The 19,921-nt window shown below is 38.7% G+C and overlaps 1 protein-coding gene across 1 annotated transcript in view; it reads right to left on the minus strand.

Moving 5' to 3' along the window:
• tenm1 (teneurin transmembrane protein 1) overlaps nucleotides 1-19,921 on the minus strand; it is a 114,377-nt gene that overhangs the window by 41,539 nt on the left and 52,917 nt on the right. Inside the window, exons 6-18 of the mRNA XM_077733065.1 lie at nucleotides 18,943-19,113; nucleotides 13,464-13,666; nucleotides 12,496-12,703; nucleotides 9,581-9,682; nucleotides 8,788-8,982; nucleotides 7,638-7,838; nucleotides 5,878-6,063; nucleotides 5,743-5,772; nucleotides 5,485-5,631; nucleotides 3,622-3,856; nucleotides 2,662-2,781; nucleotides 2,308-2,569; nucleotides 1,095-1,380 (exon numbers count right to left, since the gene is read on the minus strand). Of these exons, the coding sequence (XP_077589191.1) occupies nucleotides 1,095-1,380; nucleotides 2,308-2,569; nucleotides 2,662-2,781; nucleotides 3,622-3,856; nucleotides 5,485-5,631; nucleotides 5,743-5,772; nucleotides 5,878-6,063; nucleotides 7,638-7,838; nucleotides 8,788-8,982; nucleotides 9,581-9,682; nucleotides 12,496-12,703; nucleotides 13,464-13,666; nucleotides 18,943-19,113 (2,346 nt within the window). The remainder of the gene's footprint in view (nucleotides 1-1,094; nucleotides 1,381-2,307; nucleotides 2,570-2,661; nucleotides 2,782-3,621; nucleotides 3,857-5,484; nucleotides 5,632-5,742; nucleotides 5,773-5,877; nucleotides 6,064-7,637; nucleotides 7,839-8,787; nucleotides 8,983-9,580; nucleotides 9,683-12,495; nucleotides 12,704-13,463; nucleotides 13,667-18,942; nucleotides 19,114-19,921) is intronic.

A 19,921-nucleotide genomic window follows, 5' to 3' on the forward strand; every position in this document is an offset into this window, starting at 1 on the left:
AACAAGTTGGAGAAGAAAAGGGCAAAGCGAAGAAGAAAACCAACATAGAAGGAATGAAAAGGAGAAGTGCAAAGAAAAGAAAGATATCTCTGTTTAGACAAGAAGGTAAATACAATGAGTGAAAATGTGATGGAACAAAAGGTGATGGATCAGAAAGAGAAGTGTGAAAAAAAGAATAGAAGCAAAAGAAAATCTTTTTTGATTTGTATGCTCAAAGTTTCAAAGTAGTATAATATACACATCTTTCGTATACTGCAGTGGGAATGTCAAAGGAAAAGTAAAATTATTATATGAAAACATCTTTATAAGTCTATGAAGCCTATGAAGTTATTTTATGTGGACTGTTAAAATAAAAACAAAAACAAAAATAGTATGTTTTCTTTGGATTTTTAGATTACAATGCTCACACAAATTTCAGTATATATCCCAAAATACCTCAAGATTTTTGATTTGTATATTGCCTGGAGCCAGATTAATTCCCAGGTAGAGTTAAAGTATGTTGCTTGGTATGCTCTAGTTTTAATAAATCTGAAAATTTAGCAGTTTTTTTACAGCTTGCAGAGAAGTATGTACATTATTTTTATATCCTTTCTAATGAAAAGTGTGTATTTGCATTGTTCTAAAGGTTTTACAAAGCTTGGGGGCAATCCTTGTTCTCTATCATAAATACAAAAGATAACCCCCCAAATTAAAAAAGTAATAAAAATAGATAAAAAATATCAGCAATCATTCATTAACCACAAATGCTTTTCCCCCAATGATTAGATAAACTAACAATATGACTATCATGCAATCTGAAGAAAATCAATTTGCTTCAAATAACAATTAACCTGCTAAGATTACGGTTTAAGATAAGATATTGACGTCATATAAGTGTGACAATTAATTCAGGGTTCATTATATATTTGTTTTCATTGCCTTGTGCCCTTACATAGAGTCTGTATTAGTTTAACATTACAAAATAATCGTCCCAAACACTGACTGTGTATAATTGCCATAAATCATTGTTGGTCTACTTTAAAAGAGTTGGTGTTAGAAAGGCACTAGGCATTAAGAAAAAAAATCAAAGATAAAATCAGTCTATTCAAACTTACCAGTTGCATGAGTGAGGCCCCACACCTCCTGGCCATAAACATCTGTCTTATTCCAGACCAGTTTGTGGACCAGACCAGGCCCAGCAGGGTACCATCGTTGATACAACCTTCCCTGGACAGAAGCTCGAACATGCACCTTAGAGAGACCACCCAGAGGGGAGATGGGGGAGGAAGGAGATGAGGGTGTCAGGAGAATACGGAGCAATGAGAGGTAGCCTGCAGCTCGTGTACTCAAATAGTTTAGCTTCATGAAAGCTCCTGGGATGGCTACTTCTTCCTGCACTGCCTGTAGGAGAAATAGAAAATAAAAGGTGTTTTATTACTGTGTTAAATCCTGATTAATAGAATTTAGATGGGCACCACAAAACAGAAAAGAAAACTTTATTTATTCTATTTGTTGGGTGTAGTCTTATTAGGTTGGAGCTGAATGTTTTGGTATTTACTGCAATATACAAAAAGGCTTGGAAACAAATGCACGTTGAATACGTTTCTTGATTTAAAAGATTTGAATGTCTGAAAATCTGTTTTACAGATGAATTTTCCTTCAAAGACTTCGTTGTCATATTGATGTCGCCTTTAGTTATTACTGCTTTACAAGTAATTTTCAAAGTTCAGCTGCTAATTTGTTCTTTTCTGTCATTTTTAAAATGAACTTGCGCCTTTCATTTGTCATGTATCATCTTCTGAGAATTGTATGTTTTTGGTCCTCATGTGGATCCCTCATAAACTGTTTCCAACATTTTTTGTCTGCTAGTCTAGGGAAAGGAGAGCTGGCATTTGTAGTAAGTTTGTGTATTTTATTGATACGGAGGACACTACAGTAGCGTGTTTATTTTCAAACTTAGCTTGTTAACGGATTTGAGTGACGCTGTGCACAGTGTGATCATGACATCTTTGATTCTTTACTGGAATCAGACTTAAAATGTTGTCTTTCAACTGTAACTGCTTATAGCATCAAAGCGAATGAAGGAATGAATAGGGAGGTTACTGCTTAGCTCATTTTTGCATTGTGGGTTCATTAGTAAGTACTTTCTTTGCTTATGTACATCTGTGCTGGTTGGGAAAGGCCATACGAATAGTATAAATAATATAAAAAGGTTTTCGTTTTAGATTACCTGTCCTTAGCATTGAGAAATATAAACACATTCATTTATCAGGCAGGATAGTCTAGTATTTGTAAAGCACAAGTGACAAAGTAGAAATAATTAAAAACCTGAAGCTCTGGTACAGCAGGACCCTTCTCTGTACATGTCCCAGTGTATCTGGGTAGTGGATAGGGTAGGACCAGAGGGTAAGGACTCAAAACAGTGCTAACATCACACTTTGTAGGTTTCAATTCTTCCCTGGACATGACCACCATATCAAGAACAAGGAAGTTGTTGTTTGGGGTCCAGACAGTGCGTGTTTGTGGCAAGAAAGGTGGGCGCTGGAACATTAGGGTCACTGACATTGCGCCTGAAGTCACCAGGTCATAACTAAAGTGTTAGAAAAGATAGTTACAAAATTAAATTTATGGATAAAAGGGAAACATTTGTATTGATATTTAAATGTGTGGTCGAATTTGCACCTTCCATCTTGTCGACTGATGGTGTAACCATACTCTGGATGCTGGGGGAATGTGATGTTGACGCCAACCAATGGAGATCCATCTTGCAATGTAACACTACCTCGGATCACAGCAACACGACTGGCACATAAAGACGGACGGTGCAAACCATTAGCGCAAGCAGAAACACAAAAAAGAAGATGACAGCTCTAAAAGTGTTTTTTTTTGATGGGATGGAGGAACATGTTAGGATGTGTTCACCAAATGAAAACAATTAGTGCAAATGCAACTTTGTGAAATGAACATATTAAAGCATATATTGTCTAGAATTAAAATGTAGATGTAAACATCTGAATACTTGATTTGGAAAACAACATTTTTTTTATAAAAAGTAATTTTGATCATAAGTCCCTGAAACCTTGTCAACATTGAGTATATTCATTAAAAGGAATACTAAAACAAAAACTATGATTTTGAGTGACATTATGACTAAGTGGATTTCTTTAGGTACATTAATGTATCAATAGATGGATTTTGTAATGCTCAACCTTTACACTCTGTATTGGTGAATAAATATCAGTTGAATAAAAACCTTTTAAAATTTCAACCTACGACTTATAAGGTGAATCCTGTTGCAAAAACGAACAACCACTATGTCCTCATAAAATGCAAATATTAGTTAGTGCTAACTAAAAAGATCTGCCAAATGAATACGACTAGAATAGGGATAAAAAAAAAAAAATACAGAAATTCATAATGGTATTGCCTCTTTAAATTCTCCAGACCTTGGCCCAGAGGCACTTTCCACTGATAAGCCATAGACAATTTAATACCTTTATACCAAGATATTGACTTCATTTTCTGCCGCTTGTATATTTTAACAATGGATAATTCAAGGACACAGTCTCACACAACAAATAAGGGAAAAGACTTTGCATGCACATGGTAACCCAGACTCTCAAAGAGTAAACAAGCACATACCTGGTATCAAAGGGCACGTCTCCGGGGAGGGTGTGTGTGGCTGCTTTGCCAAGGACAAAATGAATGCGGCGATAGAAACTGTGAGTATGTGTGTTTATGGGTGAAGGAGGTGCTGTTGGGGGCAAGGGGCTTCGCTGCAACAGAGCCATGGGGTCAGCCGAACCACGACATAGAGGGTCAGAGCCGCAACTCAACTGTTCGCAACAATCCGGATCCACGCAGTCAATCAGACCATCTAGTAGAGACAGAAATATAAAGTATTTCATAATTATGGCGCATCCCCATTCTCGTAAACACCAGCACTTGCATTTCGATATTACTGCCTATTTTTGGATTGTTTTGATGATAATGATGATGGTAGCTCAGGCTGGGTAACTCAATAAAAATAGATAGCATATTGTATTATCTTAGTGGTGAAAAGACACCGTAAAATTCTTGCCCCATTCTGAGGTGCCTAATACAAACAATGTAATCTCAGACAATCATCTTTCCGCATATCCTTATTATCACAAGAATAAATCAAATTAAATCCATCATCAACGCTATAAATCAGGCATTTGCCAGCGCAATTACGTGAATAGGAGCCATAAAAGTCCAGTGTAAACAAGAGTCTACTGATAGGAGGCGAAGCAGCAGGTGACAGAAGCCCGGGCTGGCATTTGTGTTTCCTATATAAGGATTCTTTCTGAAAAGGCAGGAAGCAGTGCTGACATTTAAATGCATCTGACCACAGAGCAGCAAGCTAAAGGCCAACAATATTCTATTGTAACCTCCTTCTACAAAGGTTGCCGAGTACAATAATTCATTTCCATACCATTCAACACTCTAGCTTAAAAGAACATATTTAATTGAATTTGCTGCGTAGTTGCCTTTAAAAGGGCGATGTTGGTAAATTACTATGCATAAATGGCAATTGAAACACACAAATGTGCACGTTATATATTTGATTGGATCAACATGTATGCACTGTAAATATTTGAGCGTTGCATTTTGTGTGTAATGTATTTATTTCCAAGTTCTATTCTCATAGGCAGGGAAATTGAATAGTTGTTTTCGTACATTGATTACTAGAAATGGCTCCTTTTCATCTCTTTCTATCTTCATAGTTTCATTTTTAAATGCAGACGAGCATAAAAGTAGATTAAAACAACAAGCGGAAAAAGCAATGTTATTGTAAAAAAAGAGTGAAGTATAAAAGGCGTATTTGAGCTCGGTAAAAAAAAAGGCAGAATATACAGCAAATTGTGTTAAATTAATAGGGTTTTTTTTTCTATAGGTGTCTTGCAAATCTACTCTTTGTAACTGTTTTCCTGCAATGTGGAAACTACCTTGTTGCAATCGTTATTTTAAAACCAAATTATTGATGATTTGAGCAGGTGCTTGGGTGTTTTCATTGTTTTTAATTTCAATAGACTTAAGGGGAAACAATTTGTAAATGTTTTTAGGATTTTTTTTCTTGGAATGGATGCCAAAATGCAAGATTCCAAATGATTATAAGTGCGGTATCACCTTTAAGGGGCGCCATGTTGGGACGTTAGGAGTAATAATGATTTAAAAATCACAGAAGCTTTAGCCTTAGCAATGAATGCCTGGAACTAGTGTGATATTAAAATGTACATTGTATTATATGCTACACAATGAGTTTAGTTTCCCTCGAATGACCAACATGACTCCACAAGCTTCACAGCGGGACTGGGACAACGCGAACTGCGAGAAGGAAGAAAGACAGAAAGAAGTAGGTGGATTATTTTTTGGCTATTGAATCAGGAAAAGTGATGGAAGGGAATACAAGGCAGACAGAAATGAAAAAGGTAACAAAGACAGAATAGAGATAGAAAATGATAGATGCTGATAGAATGTCACCTCCATCATTGTCTGTTCCATCACTGCAGTCAGTTTCCATGACAACACTGCACCCAGGCCCACTCCATCCTGCCTGGCAGATGCAGCGCCAGCCACTTTGCTCCAGGGTACAACGTCCGTGCCCGCTACACAACCCTGGGCATCCATCTGAAGATGAAACCCATGCGCATGCGTATAAACATATTATGAAAATATCTTTCCAATTATTATGCACTCATTATGCTTTCAAAGTGCTTCCAAAATACTTTTAAAAACTACCTTTCACAACAATGTCCAAATCATGTGAAACTGTGAAAGAAAAAACAAAAAAAGGTATCAATGACACCCTTTTTCCAAACCTAATATGACAAGGAATAATTAAAATCTCCCACACACACACACACACGCACTCACCAATGTTGCAGTGTTCTCCCTCCCAACCGGGTTGGCAGATGCAAGTCCCGTCGTGGCACTGTCCGTGTTCTTCACAGCGAGGATGGCACGCTCTCTGGTTACACGCCACGCCATGCCAGCCCTCCTCACATTGGCACCGGCCCTCTGAGCAAACACCATGACTGCCACACGGCACTGGGCATAACTCTGCCAGCAAGATATGTGGAGATGTGTGGGTGAGACAAACACGTTAGTGAAAGTGGAGAAAATAATAGGCTAAGCAAATGAAGCAGATTAAGAATTAAAAAGCAAAAGGAATAGTTCAGTTTAAAAAAAATGGAAATCTCTATTCACAACTGAAGAGGGCAGATCAGTTCAAAAGAAAGTATTAGTCTTATTGTCGTAATTTTCTACTCTATAATAGCTAGGTGATGGAGAAGAGTGAATAGAATAATAACCAACACCAAATTTCTATTTGCACCTTGTGTTGTAACCAAAGATTAATATACAGCTTTTTGCTGGACATGTTAATAAAACCTTTCTTTCTATTCTGTTTGAATTTGAATCTATCCAATTTTACAACAATTATTTTATTTCTTTACAATTTTCTACTTCCCTTTCTGCAAAAGGAAAGAAAAAAAATGTCATCCGTTAGGAAGGCAAGAAAAGTGCTACAGGCTCACAATGACTACTTACCCAGGCACAGTGAAAAGTGACTTCAATTAAAATTCACATTGCATGAAGAGGACGGGTAAGGTGGATTAAATGTGCATTTTCATCATTCCATTAAAGTTACACTTAGCTGTGATTCAAATGTACAGGGTGTAAGTGGGGTTCTTTTTCATTAAGAAGACTGTAGTGAGAAAATTATTTCTTGTACCATTCACAGATATTTTCCCTTGGTCTGTCATTATCAAGGGCTACGGTATATCACAGTAATAAGGCGTTCGCACTCTCAAGAGTGAGTGCCCATCGCCCATAAATCATCTTTGCCAAGACCAGCATTAACTTTATGTTGTGGAAAGTCTTAAAATGGCCATTTTTGCCATCTGTCATATAATACTGCAAGAGGGAAAAGGATGAGATGTGAACTATACTATAATTCAGACATTGTTAAATATGCTGTCATTGTGATAAGTACATGCCAAATGTTAAAAGGTATCCGAGAACTAAGGTAATCTCAAACATTTGGGAGAGAGAGAGAATAAGAAAGAGACAGAACGAGAGAGAGAGAATGAGAGAGAGACAGAATGAGACAGAAGAGAGAGAGAATGAGAATGAGAGAATGAGAATGAGAGAATGAGAATGAGAGAATGAGAATGAGAGAGTGAGAATGAGAGAGTGAGAATGAGAGAGTGAGAGCGAGAGAGTGAGAGCGAGAGAGTGAGAGCGAGAGAGAGAGCGAGAGAGAGAGCGAGAGAGAGAGCGAGAGAGAGAGCGAGAGAGAGAGCGAGAGAGAGAGCGAGAGAGAGAGCGAGAGAGAGAGCGAGAGAGAGAGCGAGAGTGAGAACGAGAGTGAGAACGAGAGTGAGAACGAGAGTGAGAACGAGAGTGAGAACGAGAGTGAGAACGAGAGTGAGAACGAGAGTGAGAACGAGAGTGTGAGAATGAGAGAAAGAGAGAGAGAATAAGAGAGAATAAGAGAGAGAGAGAGAATGAGAGAGATTGAGATGGAGAGATAAAGAATGAGAGCAAGAGAGATAGAGAACGAATGAGAGCAAACATGTATGATATGCAATCTCATGTTTGTGTTTTGGCATAAAACTCAATGCCTGTTTTACCAATGTAGCAGTCCGGTCCTGTCCAATTGGGTTGGCAGGTGCAGGTATCTGACTCAGGGAGATAGGTGCCATGCCCTGAACACTGTTCCTGACAGGCTGGCAACGGGTCATGACAGCTCACTCCTGCCCAGCCTGGAGAACACACACATTCCCCACGGACACACACGCCATGTCCACCACACCGAGGGTCTACGCAGTCCACTGCAAACATAGAAAGGACAAAAATAAAAGTCGGAGTTTGCGGTGAAGGGAGTCATTGGTGTATGATCCTAGGTTGCCTGTCTAATTATAATCATCAGTTCACTAAGTATGAAAGCAGTGTTCTTTGCATCTCATCCAGGAGTTAACTGCCCTAGCCACAATTCCTGTATCTGTTCCACAACATTACATTTCATAGGACACTTAAACCCGGGCTTTGATAAGGGGTGAAATGGCCTGGTTGAAATCTGCATGTGCGAGTGGTCAGTGTTAGTGTGTGTAATTACAGCTCTGAGCGTCGAGCCAAAGCTCAGCACAACCTGCACCAGCTCAGCTCAGCTCTGCTCTGTTGTTCAAGGTCAAACACGTGATTCAGTCTCTGCGGGCAAAGCGCTACATACAGTTGCGGGCATGTTTTGGAACTCTCTGCTAAGATCTTATAGTTAAGCATAAAATATGAATAATGCAGCGTTTGTTATTTTTATAATTCATGGTGAGTTATATAGTGGAATGTTGCAAAACGGCAAATTATATTACACTGTACTATTCTATAGATTGAAAAGTGTTTTTATCTACATGTTTACATTATACCATGGCGTTACAGCTGTAAATCAGCATTTTCACTTCATAGTATGCCATATTATTGCTTGTATTGTTGGTATTCAGCAGTATGTATATTGACAGGTGAATAATGGTGTGAAATCAGATAAACAATCTCTAGCATAATCATAAAAAACACAGTTTAATAAAAAACAGCTCAAATTAAAACCCCACATTCAAAAGATATATCTGTTCGTATTATAACAAGAAACAAAACAATGAACACAACTTAATCATAAAATGTACTGTACTATTTATCCATTTATAAGCGTCAAACATACATTTTTGTTCATAAAGAATCACTGTCAGAGTACAACTTTAGTTAGGTAAATTATTTAGTGTACTGTCTTACCTAGCTCACAGTTTACGCCTTTATAGGTTGGGCTACATATGCAGACACCCTGAATGCAGGAGCCATGGTTGGAACATGTAGGGTCGATACACTGGCCTTCCTCTACATTACACTCAGCTCCCTTCCAACCAGTCAGGCACAAACACCGTCCTTTTTCATACACGCCGTTACCGCTGCACAACACCGGGCAAGAATCTGTAACGGGACAAACACAGATTAAAGCCACGTGAAAAGGCACACATAGTACTGCAGTATATTAGCTGGAAGACCACAGTAACCCCATGTGAGATGGGTGACACACTCTTATCTCAGCTACTGCACGGTTTCAGCAAATCCTCAAACAGTCTTTCTCTTTCTCTCCCACACTTATACTCGGACAGACACACACAAACACACACACACACACACACACACACATACTATCTTATCACTCATGCTGTTTCAATTTACTCAAGCACCACCTAAGCCTAGCTACCACGGCAACACAAGAATTGCAGAAAATCTCCCGGACATCACCTCACTTGCTCTGAACAGGCCGTGAAAACAATCGTGAAAATGAGAGATTAGGAAGAAGAGCATTAGGGTTTTTGTAGAATGAGGAGCTCTCTCCATGTAGAAGTGGAGAGCTGTGTGGCAGAAAGCTACATGTGCATTGACAGTTACCCTCTGGCCCCCAGTATACATATAGAATCACTTCAGTGTACAAGTACATGTACTCTGCATTTTTTTTAAACTGCCATATCGGGTCTAACCTTGTTCAGCATTTTCATATTTTCTTTCTTATTTCTCTTACCTTTTGCACAATTAGGACCCATGAATCCAGTGAAGCAATGACAACGGCCAGCAACACACTCTCCATTTCCATTGCAGCCTTTGGTGCAGCCATCCATTGTGTCTATGCAACAAAACATAAACAAAAAATATTAGTACATGCATTTCCTCAATACATTAAAAGTCAAACATAAGAACAATAATCCACACCACTCAATCAACCCGCATAGCAATCTGTTATTGAATGAAAATGTGATAAGCAATGGATGACTCCCCAGACACAGACGCTATATTAGATTAGCCTGATCCAGCTGCTATCATTCTCTGGAGACTGGCCAAACACTCACTTGATCTGTGTTGCACTAAGCACATTATGTTGCATTACAGGTTGAAAACACACTGCATGCACATTTACATACATCAGCGCTTCATCACCAAACTGTTTACAAGAACACAATTTGGAACGAGATTGAAGAACACAAAATGTGACATTGTAAATGACCCAGTTAGTGGACTGCGGATAACAGTGTGATGTTACTGCTGTTACTCTCAAAGGCAGATGTCAGTAAATTCCAGTGCATCATTCCACAACAATACAAATTCCTATGTGTCACTGATTTGCTACAAAGCTTAATCATAATATATAGATGTTAGTGTCTTTATGTCAGTGAGCATGCGGTAGTTGACTGGTCTACCAACTAGTGTTTTGCTGAAAAACACACTATTCCACAATCCCAGAAAAAAAATAGATCTAATATGAATATTAAAATTAAAAACCATCCTTTGCCAGGCCCGGCAATTGCCTTTTTTATGATAAAAATATGAAAGTTTTACAAAATGTACTGACAAAAATAATCAGTCACACTTTAACCAATAAATATACACATAATTAATTGGAATAGGGCGACCCGAGTGGTAAGTCTGTCGGCCTCACAGTTCTGAGATTCCAGGTTTGAAACTTCCTGAGTTGAGTTTGCATGTTCTCTCTGGGCTTTCCATGGGTTATCTCCGAGTACTCTGGTTTCCTCCCACATCGCAAAAACATACGGGGTTGGCTGGTTAAACACCCTAAATTGCCCTCAGGTGTTACTGTGAAAGTGAATGGCTGTCATTCTCGCGGTGCCCTGCGATTTGCTGACCACCAATTTAGGATGTCCCTCGCCTGGTGCCCATAGTCGGTCGGCTTGGATAGGCTCCATCACCCGCCAATGACCCATTATGAGGATAAGCAGTACAGAAAATGTAATACTGTCTTTAAATTGACCTTATGCGCTTAAGTTGCTTCTCTGCAGAAGGAACAAAGCAACAGTCAAACAACTGTTGTGAGCTGAGTTCCTTTATTGAGGTTGAATGAATGACAAATCCTTCACTGGCATAGACCACACACATATGCAAACACACCCACGCACACACACACCTGGGCACGCACTTATTCTACAAACAAACGCACACACACACTCCGATATAATGTGACTCTCGCCTTGAGGCACGTGTGACACATGCTAATGAGACAGGCAGCATAGTTCCTCCACAACAGTGCATCACTATAGAAACCAAAGTCATTTTCACCTCCATCACCTGTCATCGTCACACTGATGGAGAGGAGTGCCAATCATCTCCCACACAGTCAGGAAAACTCCTCATATGAATCTTCTATCCTCTTGGAAGAAAAATAAACTCACACGGGTAAATTCTAATATTGGATGTGGCACCTGACAAATGCAATGAGCAGGAACTCATCTGCAAGGCCAGAAAACAGCTTTTATTTCAGAGAAGATACAATGATCTCTCAGGAAGCTCAACATTGGCAGCAGCTCTAACTGTGAACTAAACCCTACATTTTCAGGTGAGTATCTCGGCAATAATATTCTCCAGATAATTAACAAGTAATGCACAAAGACCAGTGCATTTCACTACATGGCACATCTATATGCATGCATAATCTATTCTTTCCACTGACTAAACCCTTTTTAGTTGGAAACCATCCATGCCATAAGTTATTGCAGCTAAGTGTGATTATAAAATGGGTACTTCCACCCAAGTGGTCTGATTGGTCAAATAAGCATTCCAATTGTAGTTTATGAGCCTTTTAAAGTTTCAGCCATGGTTTATGACCCTTGGGTTTAATGTGAAATGAATTGACTATTCAGCTGACTTAAAAATACTCAAGCATTCTCTACCCATAACCTGCAACATTAATTAGAAAATATTTTAAATATATATACACATACATATACATACTCATTTGATTTTTTTATGGATAGAAAATATGCCTCAATATTTGCAGTTAGATCCGGTTACATTTTTCTGTGCAAAAAGCTCAATATCCCGACAATGATCATCTTGTATCTGACAGTATCTTCCTCTCTGCAGTCATAGTTCCTGCACAGAGGATTATATACAGACAACACAATGCATTGCGAACCAGTTTAGCTGCTTCATTTTTCTTTTTACTCAAATTGATGTAGTACTACACAGTGGTAGATACTTACCAATTTTAGTGGTTTGAATTGACACCAACATAAACTTTATCACAAAATTACGTAAACTCCAAAAAAGTGGTAAATCAAACCCCGCGACTATAGCAGTAGAAAAATACTATACACATTATTAAACCATTCACTGCTATTGACAGCGTTAATGTCAAAACAATTTTATCTATGTCGGCCTGACAGTGCTAATTCACTGACAGCCAGACATCTTTGTGTTGACTGGCAGCAAATGAGTTTCGGATTACATTTCAGAATACAGTATTTGCAGGAAAAAAACTTCGGTTTTATGTACCGCCTGGTATTGTAGTGGTTCAGTCACCCAGCCCTGGTGTCACTATGATTGTGCAACCTTTATGAGGATGTGCGTTATGAAAGATGAATGCATGAATGTTGAATAAAACAAGTGAAATCATTGGTATGTTAAACTGTAAGCCCATCTTCTCACCTATGGGGGTGCTGTGAAGTAAGACTTGCTCGAGATTGCGTCCATCATTGTAGAGAGCCAGATGCCAGGTGCCGGGGTCCATGTATTCAATGAAGCGCGTTTCTTGGAGTCCGCTCAGAAGCAGACCTTTAGGTGCTTTGCCAGCTGAAACAGTATCACTCAAAGACCTGGGCAGCACTTTTCCATCCAGCAGTTTCACAAAGTCAAACTAAATGCATTCGGAAACATGAACAGACAACAATCAAACTTTATCCACAGAGCATAACAAATAAATGGTGTTGGCTATAATTATATCAATTAATGGATTAGTTTTTCATCAAAACACCAATATCTGGTTGTTTTATAGCATACACCTCTTCAAATACACAAAACACACTACTGTGGAAAATAACCACTAGAATGTAATACTCCTGTATTCCCCTTGTGACCTAGTATCACTCTGGGAAGCAGCTTTAAAACCAAATTGGAGAAGAAGAATTACTGCCTTCAATTTGGAGATTGACTGAAAACTGGCACACTGGCAGCTTAATCAGCGGGACTGCTTTTCCCCTATATAAAATGGTCAAAAATCACAGTGGAAAAAAATCTTTCCAAGCTTGGGAAAACAAAAACAGTTTCGGGCTGTTACTCATCCCATGAAAAGTCTGTGTTATTAATCTCATTGGTAATCTCAACTGCAGACACAAAACGTTTTGGCTAAATCAATTTAGTTCATGGTTCTTGTTAAACTATAGTGAAATAATTTGAATTAAATATCTGTATGTATTATTTTTTCATTTAAAGTAGCATTTAGTTCGCTCCATGAGGCCTTGGTAATGTAAATTTGGATTAAAAGTAGAGCTACTTTGGATAAAACAACAGCTCCCTGAAAAGCAGTTCATTGTAACGATTATTAAAACAATGATGTCTTTGACCAGTGGACATGTGTAGGGCATCATTACATGTCTTCCAAGACCATATTGACTAACCTGTGTGTGTGTAGGTGGTATATTCCTGCGTCCATAGACCCCCAGCAGTGCATTATGGGAGAGAGAAAGATTGAACTTGATGTGAGTTGGATGGTGGATAGTCATATGAAACCTCCAAAATACTCCTGGTGGGATGGCCTGATTCTGTTGAGTTCCAATGTCGACCTCACCACGATCGATGGCCCGGCCACGCACCCACTTTTCTGTAGAATCAAATGACAAATAGGTATTGTAAAGGTCATATACTTTAGAGTTATCAAAGACAAGAGGGTTTCTCTTGAAAATGAAAGTGCTATGTCCTTCAACATCATTGGGATCAACAGCTCTACTAATGAAGTGAGACTGAAGAGACATCGGGAGTGACTCGTGGCTGTAAAAAACCCTGCTTTTCAAGAGACTCCACATTGGCAGTCCCAGGCTCTGCATTTACAAAGGAGTGTTGTGCCTAAGCATAATTTACAGGGTCTTTGACATGAGCTATGTTAGCATCTTTTCAGCAGAAAAATAGTGTGCAGAAGAAAGAAAAGCGATAGAGTAGAGAAAAGGGGTGACCACACGTATGCATGCATTCACAAATAGAATCATGGAAGAGAGATAGGGTCTTGAATCAGAGTGTGTCTTTGTGCCCAAGGAGAATGGCATTTCCTAAAGTCCTTTAGCCATTAGCTCATTGCTTCTCTATGAGACTTTATCAACCACCAGGTCTTTCGGTCTTTTGTGTCGGTGGAGCAGGCGGACCGCTACAGCCCTCTTTGTGCCTGCCTTTATGGAGAGATATATCTGTGCTTCTAAAAGAAGATGGAGAAAATACACTGACAGAGGGGAGCCCACCGATCGTTACGACCACAAAGGCAGATGAACAGTTAGGGGTAGATTCATGGATCCGTCTGCGTGCTCTCTATCTATAATGGCCACAGCTTTACCACTCCATTATGGCAACATCATGCACATCCACAGGGCAGCTGTCATATATCTCGTCAAATGACAGCAGGCAAGAGCCCACAGATATCTCTTCTTAGACCCATAGTGTCATTATTGTTTGCTGGCTTAGAAATAGTGACAGTATAATGACATGGATGAAGCTTATTAAAAATATTTTGATGACACTTGATAATGGTCATTTCATGACTTTAAGTTATGAAAATTTAGGATATTGGCTTGTTGAAATGTATTGTCAATTGCATGAGAGCAATTGAGGAGCAAAATAAATCGAAAGTGTGAGCTTTGAACTCTCCTAGTTTTTATTTGGCACTAATCGAGCACAGAAAACCAATATGATTGTTTTAATTTGATAGATTGTTTCTTTATTGGTGCAAGTGTGCATAGTAGATACTACAGAACACTTGCTGACTGAAGCTGTACTAAATAAATTCATATTTGTGTATATTTATTGGCTTACTATACTAGAAGTTCTGCATTTCCAAACAAACCAATTGAAAAAACACAAGGTGGAAGGAATTCACTCAAAACTTGTCTTATTACTATTGTTTTCCCCCAACAACCTCTGAAGTCTACCACACAAAGTCTATTTTTATAAACCAGAGGCATTTTGAGTATTAATACAAAACAGTGACTTGCCCAAAAGCTGATGGTCTTTTGGTTTGGATGTGACTGGACAGGGAGAAAAAACATACAACATTCCCTCCAATTATAGTAGCAGGATGTAAGCAGCTTGGCAGAACTAAAGTATGCTTTTATGCATTCCTACTGAGTATACGTCCTCAGTCTATTCCCTTTCACACTAATCCTCACTCTTGTGCCTCACCACAAAAATAAAGGCCAACAGAGGGATGGATGTCCCGAGGAAAGCAGCCTTTTATTCAACTCTAGATGAATAGGACATGAATTGGGTATGGTGGTTGGCACAAAACAGGCAGGCATTACACGAGTGCAGGCACCACTGCGGGCCAGCTGACTGGCAGGGAGATGAGCAACCAGGTCCTTCTGATGCTAATTACTGCACTGTAGCTTTTCTTGTATGATGCAATGTGAGGAGAGACACTAGCGCTCCGAGCATTTGAAAGTATGGGTATTGGGTAAAGCAGGAGTTGTAAGGAATTGTTGCGGGAGGGAGGAGGGAGAATAAGGATGAGAGGGGGAACGGGCCAAGAACAGAGGAGAATGTCAAAAAGACAAGCAGAGAGCATCAACTTACTGGTGCTGCTGATGCAAGGCAGAGGAAAACATCTTGCATCTCACACAGCGGCAATAAATACATACAATTCTAAAGAAAAAATGAAATAATAATATATTTCTAAGATAGAAACAGATGTATGAAGCCATTATGTGGTTCCAGCAGAAAAAAATATATACAAAAAGATGCTTCTTGTGTATGTCTGTACATGAACACAATAGCAGAAGGACTCTGTTTTGGCCAATTAAACCTTAACTGCATTCCCAGGGCTTCATTGGTAATTTGTTGATTTGTAACATTTGTAACAAGCCCTGATTCTGATTCAATTCCATACTTCTTATAAATTCTGTCCTTCTTTATGCTGCCATAGGAGCCAATTGAGAGTACTACAGCCCAAACTAGGTCTCTAAAACCATTTAGTATGAGTAAATCAAAAGTCACCTCTTTTCAGGGTTGTGTGTATATCTAGCCTAATGACTGTGATCTTCTTTAGGAGTAGAAAAGCACAAGGTCTAATTATTCTTCTCTGGCCTAAGGGTTGTTCAGGTAAAACAATTAGATTTTATTAAATCATCTTTCAAAGGAACTAAAATCTCTTCAGCATGCATGGTATTAACCCTGAGATTCTAGTGAATAATGTAACACGGGGTAACAGAGGGATTAAAATAGTGTGTTTTAGTCCATATTGGACCCCCTGCCCACACGTCAATCTCACACACTTTGGTGCACCAACATTAAGAGTGGACCTAATACAAAAATATCACAATGGGTAAGGTCTCTACAATTACTTGGATTCGATTAGGGTCTTTTTGAGCACGTTGCTTAATAAGCTTTCAGCCTTCTTTCTCTACTCTGAAGCCTAATGAGAGTCAGTCTGAGTCAGTTGAAGATAATACTTTTGGCCTTCAGGCCCTCCATTACTCTCTCACCCAATGTCCACAATCAAAGCCTCGGGCAATGTATGTGACTGACATATTTGCTTGACTACAAACATATTTATGCCAAGAGTCAAAGATTTCCATTTTTAAAACAACAACAACATTTTTAACATCAGTGTTTTTCCTGTCTAAAACATTTGATAAAATATGTAATCGTAGAAGACAGTAAATATTGTTTTTAACTGTTCAATGTGAAAACATGAATTAAACAATATGTGACATTGTTTGGCAATTGTTTTTTGTTTTGTTTTGTAATAAAGAACATTTACAATCAACATTAAGATCTTGAAAATATTAGTATTGTAATGTATTTTTTCAGAAAAGTAAATGGTCCATCGTTATTATAAAAATGCTGATCGTGTAATTTTAAAATGTAAATTATAAGGTAATTCACATCAGTTTATTATGCAACAGAGTACATGTCACAAAGCTGTTACACAATTACTTTAAGCACAGTTTGAATTCATAAGCCAATTATCTTTGGCCACATTTGTCAGTGATTGGGATGCAGAGAAGCAAATTCACATTGCAAGTTTTTTTTCTGAAATTGAACTTTGGATTCACTCAATTGTCTATAAATGCCTATGTGTTCTTGTAGGATTGAGGGTGTAAGGTTGAGTGTGTGTGTGTGTGTGTGTGAGATTGGGGATGGGTGGCGGACTTCGCTCGCATCACATGAGAATGTATCCCAGCGTGAGAAAATCAATGAGACTAGTGTAACACGGAGCAGTCCATCAGCATTTTCATCCATCTCTTCTCTTACTTCTTTCTCCCATTATATCCCTTGCTCTCGTTCTCATGCACACTCATGGGCAAGTACCTGCACATGCACACACACCCATTTAGATATTTGTGAACTAATACTAGTTAATGAGTATGAGATATTCTGCAATTGCTATTTACTTCATTCAGGAAAGAAAATTATTTTCAGAACTTGTTTAAATAAGGTATACTGAGGCAATAGGGACATTTCGCTGTGTGTCGGTATGCCAGACAGATAAAGATATTTTGAACCATGTGGTATCATGCATACTTAGCGAACTGTGTTTGATTATTATTAGGTGAGTGGCAATTACTGATGTGCTAATTAGAAATATTTGTGTCTTGTAACGAGCTGGCTGCATAGGGCCCCTGATTATATGCAATGCGGTGAAATGTATGAATCAATATGCCTTTTACAATATCATACTGAATAAAACTAACTACAAATTTAAATGCATTTTAACAATCAAAAGTTATAAAATGATGCATTACAATAGTAGGGTTGTAGAAGAACTCCCTCCTCTCTCTCTCTCTCTCTCTCTCTCTCTCTAGTACAATGTATTTATCCTTTTGGTTCCCTTCAACCGCCAACTCACCAGTCCTTGTGGTGTAATCTTGGGGATTGTGTGGTTTTTGGGTGTGAGAGGTGATGGGTACATAAGGATGAGCGTGATAATCTGACGCAGTGGATTACAAAACCAATCTCTAATCTCCCAGACCATTCTTTGTGTAGGAAATACCTCTGAGGGTAGTACAGTAATCTCAACCCTACTTTTTAAATTTCTATTTTATGTCCCAGTTGTCATCAAGGACCTAAATCAATGTATGTTGAAATAAAAGATTGTGTTGCAACAGTAAGAAGTACCCCATGTGCTCTCTTATCTAGGATTTAACTCCCGAGTTGAGCGTTAATCCTTCAAATGTGAGTATTTTTTTAAGAACAGTTGCTTTAGGTATGTCCCTAGTTGCTTAAAACACAGTGTGTTGCAGTCTAGGCAAAAGGCTTTTCTTTCTAAATGCTGAACATAATCCATGACAACGATGCAATATCCATCAGCCAACCATGAAGGTTGTTGTGTCCTGTCCGACAGCATGACCTGCAACACTAACAATTAATGTACCATATCATGGGGTTAAATTGGTGTTAGTAATTTCTCTGGGTAGTTGAGAAGTGAGCGACGAGAGTCAATTCCAGTCACGCAGCGGCTAGGGGGGAGAAACATGATTAACCAATTATCTTTCCTTTCTTTTAAATTGCTACTCAGTCTGGAGTGAGCTCTCTGATTAGAACATGCGTAGCACATGGCGCGTATTGTCTATGCAGGCCAAGGTTCAAGTTTCAAAAAGAAGGGGTTTGACTAAAATATTACGCTTTTGGACAGTAAGTTTTACCCTCTACTGACTACATGCAAATGTAATTCTTTTCAAAACATAACAATGAACATTCAATGTGTTAAGAAAAGCCTATAGTAAATGTAGCAAAGCCAATGCATAGAATACAAGGGTAGAAACATTTTGTAGCCTCTGTTCTGAGCCTCTGAACTGCACTAAAACACCTGTTTTGAGGCAAAAAAACTGTCTTGACTGGATTGTCCATTGCCGAATCTAACATACGACTTTTAGTATTAAAGATTTTTATGCTCACCTCTGTCATTGGCATGTGTGTTCTCAGGATCGAGTGTGTCTAGAAGGTGAATAGAGCTGGTAGGTCTAGCTTTGCGATCCTCCAGTTGATGGTCTGCAGAGCTTACACCATTCTCATACAGCTGGCTCTTGCTGTGCCGCAGATGCCAGGTCAGACCTAACAGGTGGACCGCTAGACACACATGCACAACCACACAGAATTTGTGCCAAAGAGAGAGAGAAAAGAAAGAGAAAATTAAAATTCAGCATGTGCATATGGCCAAGTCTGACTCCCCCTTTTATGTCCATATCTGGCCTATCATTCATTAGATATGCTTATTAGTGTCCATCAAGGCAGGATACAATTAGTAGATCCACAAATGTACACACACACACAAACACACACACATTTTCACATATATTGTGGCAGAGGTGAGCAATTATAAGCGATTTTAAGAACTTGAGCCCAAGGCGGATATTAAAGTGCTAACACAATCTTTTGTGCATGACTAATGATGCTTTGAAAGCCACTGCCGATTCACAATCCATATGGGCCTTTTAAACAACAAAGGGTACAAGAAGATACTGGACTTCCCTCTCCTGATCATCAAAATATTTACTAGGAAAGCAATTCCACACTCCGTTAAATAGAAACAACTAACACATGCCCATTAAGAAAATTAATTGTCTTGCAAGACTGTCAATAAAAGGTTCCATAAAATAGTCACCCTGCTCAAACAAATCTTTATATTCTATGTATGCATAACTGTAGTCCTTAATAGCTTTCATTTTGACTTAAAAAAATAAAGTATCTATAAAAAGGTAGCATTGGTTCAGTGAAGCAAAAGAGAAAATAAATGAAATAAGTCACTGCCACATTTTCATCTGTGACACCTTTGGAACATCAAACAAAAGCATAAAGTCTAACCACAAAGTAACTATGCAACGGTGGCCGTCAGAGGCTGTCTGCAAACATTACAGATCAAGGGGAAGAACTTCTG

The sequence above is a fragment of the Stigmatopora nigra genome, chromosome 14 (genome assembly GCF_051989575.1).
Source record: "Stigmatopora nigra isolate UIUO_SnigA chromosome 14, RoL_Snig_1.1, whole genome shotgun sequence".
NCBI lineage: Eukaryota > Metazoa > Chordata > Actinopteri > Syngnathiformes > Syngnathidae > Stigmatopora > Stigmatopora nigra.